This window comes from Calidris pugnax, unplaced genomic scaffold (genome assembly GCF_001431845.1).
Source record: "Calidris pugnax isolate Ruff unplaced genomic scaffold, ASM143184v1 scaffold81, whole genome shotgun sequence".
Lineage (NCBI taxonomy): Eukaryota > Metazoa > Chordata > Aves > Charadriiformes > Scolopacidae > Calidris > Calidris pugnax.
This window is the reverse complement of record NW_015090880.1, coordinates 2,465,873-2,472,234: the sequence shown is the minus strand read 5'-3', so window position 1 is coordinate 2,472,234 and position 6,362 is coordinate 2,465,873. Positions and strand designations below refer to the sequence as shown.

The 6,362-nt window shown below is 43.0% G+C and overlaps 1 protein-coding gene across 2 annotated transcripts; it reads left to right on the top strand.

Moving 5' to 3' along the window:
- The first annotated feature begins 14 nt into the window (after positions 1-14).
- Positions 15-5,860, top strand: TRNT1 (tRNA nucleotidyl transferase, CCA-adding, 1). Of its 2 annotated transcripts, none has more exons than XM_014946725.1 (8): positions 15-280; positions 459-574; positions 1,229-1,422; positions 1,951-2,089; positions 2,342-2,468; positions 2,693-2,886; positions 3,072-3,322; positions 4,459-4,707. In XM_014946725.1, exons 2-8 carry the CDS (start codon positions 514-516, stop codon positions 4,705-4,707), a joined length of 1,215 nt encoding a protein of 404 aa, XP_014802211.1. In that variant the 5' UTR covers positions 15-280; positions 459-513. The 2 variants fall into 2 exon arrangements, with proteins under 2 accessions (XP_014802211.1, XP_014802210.1); XM_014946724.1 differs by having other exon boundaries at positions 183-280; positions 427-574; positions 4,459-5,860.
- The last annotated feature ends 502 nt before the right edge of the window (positions 5,861-6,362 follow it).

Genomic DNA, 6,362 nt, shown 5'->3' with positions numbered 1-6,362 from the left:
CCCGCTGAGGGGAGGGAAGAGAGGGGAAGGCCCCGGCCCAGCTGAGGGGAGGCAGGGATGGGCCCGGGCTGGGACCAAGACCCAGGACCCGGACCCTCCGTCCCCAGGCCCTTCCCGCCTCCCCTCGGCGGGCACCGGGCCGCTCTCCCGCCGGAGGAAGGGGCGGGCCGCTCGGCGTCGCGCCGCTGAGCTCATCGGTCGGCGCCGGAGCTAAGGCGTGCGGCCGGAGCCGGCTCCTCGGGCCTAACGCCGCCGCCTCAGCGCCCCGGGAGCCCCGCGGGTGGGTGCCTGCGGCCGGGGAGCCTGCGGGGGTGAAAGGGGAGAGCCCCCCGCGCCGGGGTTGGGGGGCGGCGGGGGCAGAGGGAGGAGGCCGGGGTGCCCGCGGCCCGGCGCGGCTGACGGGTCGTTGTCGGTGTCTCTCCTCAGATGTGGGCTGAGGTGTTGCTTCTGCCCCGCAGGGCCGGCCTGCGGCTGCTCCCGCCGCTGCGGCTGCGGCACCGAGCGCCGGGCGCCATGAAGCTGCAGTCCCCCCAGTTCCAGGCCCTCTTCACGCCGGGGCTCCGCAGCGTGGCCGGTGAGTGCGGGCCGGGGCGGGGGGCAGCGGGGCCTGGGCCCGGGCCCCTCCATTGCTGTGGCCTGAGGAGGCGGCGAGTGCCGGGTTTGCCCCTCGCAGCCCCCGTCCCCTCACACCAGGCAGAGGGAGAGGGGCTTCGGTGGGTGCCGAGGGGTGGCTGTGGTGTTCTGGGCGGTGGGTGCTTCCCTTCAGCTCTCGCCCCTTTAAAATGGCTCAGAGGATTGTGGTAGGGCTGCGTGTTCATCAGCCATTGTGGGGTATTAATTGTTCCTGAAAAAATTTGGATTCACGGCTTTGCCAGAAGTAAACTCACTGCTTTCCCCTTGTTTTAACTGCTAAAAATGCCCCAGAGCCCCCCAGCATCATTTAGCACCCTGTAAATGTGCTCAGAAATGCTTCAAGAAAAATATATCAGAGATGACTGGAAAAATACATGGGGGGGCTCAGCTTTTTGCACAAAGCTGTAAGATACGTACATACTTGCTGCATGTCTGAGTATATAGGTACATAGAGTGTCTATACACAGATGTATATCTATACATGATAAAAGGATCATCTATGGACTTCCCCTGTGAAAGGCAGGTTATGGTTGACAGTGTGCTATGGTTTTTATATAAGAGAGTGCTTTATGGTTTTCCTTTCCTTCCCTCCCAGAGTTGTTTGAGAAGAAGAACTACGAGCTGAGAATAGCCGGAGGTGCTGTGAGGGATTTGCTGAGTGGAATGACACCCCAAGATATCGATTTTGCCACTACAGCTACACCGGCAGAGATGAAGGAAATGTTCACGTCTGCTGGCGTTCGTCTGATCAATAACAAAGGAGAAAAACATGGAACCATTACTGCCAGGGTTGGTTTATGATTTGACTTGGGTCTTTTCTAATTTTATCTGTGAACGTGCAGCATATCTGATAGGAAACTGGTAGCAAGCACCTTTTTTGTTAAAGTACCACAGTAAGAGCTTAAGTGAGAACCTGCTTTAAAGCATAGGGTGATTTTTTCGATTAGTCTGTAGAATTCAGTTAATTGCCATATTTTAATGAATCTTACCTCTGCGTGACCCGTTCATGCTGCTGAGGCTGCTCACGTGTTCAGATAACGTGGGGAAGTTGATCCTGCTCCTGATTTCCCAAGTCTTGCTTCCTCTGCCTTGCTCCTTCCATCTTCTGCAGAGCACCTAGAAAATGAATAATGCAAGGATTATTTTCAGGTGCTTGTATTTCTTGATTGAAAAGAAATGTATGAAAACACTGTATATGTATTTATACAGTTAGTGTTCGAGCTGGGTACATGCAAACCAACAGGAGACTGAAAAAATAGATAGCTTTTATATTTATATTCACAGTTGTGTTGAAGTAACGATGTCTGGGATTTTCAGCTCCATGAACAGAATTTTGAAATTACTACTCTTCGAATAGATGTTGTCACCGATGGACGACATGCAGAGGTAGAATTCACCACTGACTGGGAAAAGGATGCTGAAAGGAGGGATCTGACTATCAATTCCATGTTTTTAGGTAAATTCTTTCAAAAGCAATTATTTAGAGGAAACACTGCTTTTCAAATTAAGCCAGTAAATTCTCTCGGTCTGTTTCAATTTTGTTTGTTTGCACTGCTGTCAGCTGAGAGGTCTGTACAAATAGGGGAGATGATCTGACAAACCAGGTCAAATCACACAACTTGTCTTCTGTATTTTCAAATGAGAGCGTTTAATTGTGCCAGCTGTGTTTGTAAATTCATACTCCTCCATATTTTTCTTCTTTTTCTAGGTTTGGATGGGATGCTGTATGATTTTTTTAATGGATATGAAGACTTGAAAAACAAGAAAATTAGATTTGTAGGAAAGGCAAGTGAGAGAATACAAGAAGATTATTTACGAATCCTAAGATATTTCAGGTACTAAGTTTTGCCTTTCCTTGATAAAGAAATGAACTAAGCATTGTAGAAGATTTCCGAAATGGGCAAAATGCAATGTAAAAAGAGTTGTAATTGTCGTATCAAGTTTCCTCTAGTATTATAAATTAGAATATTAAACACTGTCATGACATTGATAGCAGTAATAGCAGTAATAAATGGAATAATTGCTCTCAATCTAACATGCAGAGGTTTTATTTGGGCAGGTTTTATGGAAGAATCGCAGAAAAACCTGGTGATCATGAACCTACGACACTGCAAGCAATTAAAGAAAATGCCAAAGGTTTGGCTGGAATATCAGGAGAAAGGATTTGGGTGGAACTGAAAAAAATTCTTGTTGGAAACCACGTAAATCATTTGGTTCGACTTATGTATGAGCTGGATATTGCCCAATACATAGGTAAAGTGAAATGAAGATTGATTTCTTACTCCTATATCATATACAAACAGAACTATAACATGGAAAAGTGAGATAAAACTTGGGTTTACCGGGAAAGAAATTAGATTTTTCTTATTTTTCTGTGTTACCATCCACATTTCTTATTACCGCTCTTTCTTGCACTTTTTTTGGGTGTATCCCTTTAGGATTACCACTTGATGGAAACTTAGAGGAATTTGACAGAGTCACTAAAAATATTCAACATCTGTGTCCGAAACCGATGACTGTTCTGACGTCGCTGTTCAAGGTGAAGGATGATGTCACAAACCTTGATCTGAGGCTAAAAATCTCCAAAGAGGAAAAAAACCTTGGCCTTTTTTTACTGAAGCACCGGCAAGAGTTAACCAAAGCTGTGGGTCCAGAACCACTTAGGCCATATCAGGACTTCCTAATGGATGTAAGTGTAATTCCTATTGCTTTATTTTATTCCTCACAGTAAACTTTGAATTTCCAGTTTATTGGTCTTAGGCAAATTTTTGCCAGGGTTTTAAAGACCGTGGTATTTTCATCGGAAAAATGGGATGTACTGACAAAAAAGATGAGCCAAATTTGGATGGTAATATCCTCCCAGTAACTGGAAGAATATCTTTCTGTATTATTGATACCAGTTGCAGTTAACTAAGGTGGTGTTGGTTGGTTTGGTTGTTTTTCCTCTGGAGAGGGGGCCAGAAATTAACAAATTACAAATGTCCTGTCATTTCTTTGCAACATAAAGCAGAAACTTTGGGATTAAAAGATTCATTCCCTTAGTTTTGCAAAAGGGTAAATAGCAGCAGACGATTCAAAAGCTTTTTTTCCTTTCCCATCCAAAATACTGAGACTATAAATTAATTTTTAAGAAATTATTTCAAACAAACAAACAGAAAACGCGCTGTATTTTCAGTAGTTCTGAGCAGCTTCTGTTCTGTAGGCATTTTTGAACTGGATTTAAATGCCTACCTTTCAGTCGAGCTGAAAAATGTCATATTCAGTCACCTGAAACAGAAGTTTCCTGTGACCCCACCTGGGGACTGGCAGTTTGCTCATCTCCCCTTACGCATTAAAACACGAGACAGGATCTGGACCTGGAAGGACTCCAGCTTTTTCTGTGAAATTCCTGGAGCATCGGGCTGTGTCCTTGGTGAGGAGCACTGTTCAGCAGCAAACCCGTGACACTCTTCCACTGCAAAATTCAAGTAGTTTTGAGGAGAAGTTGAACACTTTTATTGCAGTACCCGAGACTGAAGGCGAGAGCCGGCAGTCTCTGCAGTGAGACCTGTCTCCCGCAGGAAAGGCCCCAGTTCCTCTCCTGTTAGAGCCTGAAGATAATGGTTACAGTGATTACCTGGAATTTGGGAAGCCCCCAGGGATATCACACAGCCTCCGAGTTAGGACTTGTGAGGCAGAAGAGATCCTGGCTTTTGTAGCTCCAGCTCATTGTCCAGAAGGTGCCTAATAAGACATCATGGGAATAACACAACGTTGAGCACAGTTTGAGCTGTTTTCTGCTGTTCCATAGTGAATCCTCTCTTTTTGTTTTGTTTTCTCTCTTAGTCTAGGGAAGCTAATACAAACTCCAAGATCTACGAGCTTCTAAAATACCAAGGGGAAGAGCATCTTTTAAAAGAAATGCAGGAATGGACTGTTCCTTCTTTTCCTGTGAGCGGCCATGATTTAAGGAAAATGGGTGTATCGTCTGGCAAGGAAATCGGAGCGGCGTTACAGCAGCTGCGGGAGGAGTGGAAGAAGAGTGGGTACCACATGGACAAAGAAGAACTGTTAAGTTGCCTGAAAAAGTTGTAAAATTAAATAATACTAAAGAACTGTTCCTGCCCTATTCTGAGTGTAACCGAGATACCAGTAAATACTGTGCCGCTGTACTCACAGCCAGTAGAGTGTTTGTCATGTTTAAGATCCTCAGACAGCAGGGTTTTCCTGCTACTAATTGCTAATTTCTGCAAGGAGAGGTTTAATTATGTAGTAATGTAAAACATCACTTGCTAAATTCCATGTTTTCTACCTCTTTTTGTTGTATATTAATGATAAATACTTACTACTTTATCTTGACTCCTGGGTGTTGTTAGAGGATTTTTCTCATTCTGACTTTGCTATGTCTGGGGAAAAAAAAAACCAAACCCAAACAAAAACCATGTTTCTATCCTCTAGATAAAAGTCATGGGTTTTTTGTGCCAAGGAGAAATGAGCTTTATCTCTTTTTGTAGTTGAAGCTGGATACCACATCGAAATAACCACTCCTGCAGTTCCCAAATTCTCTTACCATGTAAAACAAGTCTGTTTTCTATAAAGCTTTCTGTAAAGCTTTTATTTTCCATAATTCCAGAATCAATTTTAGATTAAAAGGGTGATGAACGATCATGTTTAAGTTCAAGTATCATGAACTTCTTGTCTCTTCCATGGTTTTTCAATAACTTATCACCTAGTGACTAAATCCCTAGAGAAGGGAAGGGCTCTGTGGTATGTTTTCAGTTCTTACCTCTCCGGGTAACTCTGCAGGGTTATTTTGGGAAGAAGCTGGGAAGAATTCTACCATCCCTTCTGCTGCCACTCCAGGATCCTCCCTGGCTTCTTTCTGTGTTATTTATCCTTCTGTCTCTTCACACTAAAAATGAACTCTGAATTCAAAAGGAAAACCTGAAGAATTTGGCTCTTCAAAATGAATAAAGAAATACATAAGCAACGTTTTGGAAAATACAAGTAAAGAGATTTCACTGTTGGTCAAAGCTGGGGGAGAAGGAAACCTTGAGGAGGTGTTTGCATGTGGTATCTGGTAATTCAGAGTGGGTGCAAGGGCTGGTCTTAATGGGGGTGTTTTGGTGTGCTTTTAAAAACAAAAAATAGCTCCAACTGTGAGCATCTCTTGTGTCTATAAATTTTATTACAGGTTTAAGTTTTCCTACAAAGCCATGGTAACTAATAAAATTGTTTATTTTCCTTATATACCACTTTGCGCCACCAGATGGCAGTAATTCCAGAGCGGTGCCACAAAACTCAGCATTTTGTGCTTTCTTACAGTTAACTTTCCAGCTTTTTGGGTTTTTTTCCCCCTAGGAAGACAGTTACTTTCAGTAAATGATTTTGAAGGTATGTAGGAACTTAGGGAAGACAATAGGGGAAGAAAAAAACTGCTGTTTTTCTCTGTTAATAAGGCAAATCTCATAAGAACAGGATGGTGTTTGATTTAATTATGTAATTAATTTGAAACCTCCTTTATCGAGCTACTGAAATCTTGGGAGGGAGATGAGCAATAAAAGTAGAGTAGAGTAACTAATGTAATAATAAAATATAAGAACAACAAAAATATATAATTTAACATATGAATTTATATATTACATATGTATTACTGTATATATACACACACATTAAAAGTTTAGGAGACATATCTATCTATATAATATTATATAGGTTTATTATTCTAATATGTTATATATTTATATATC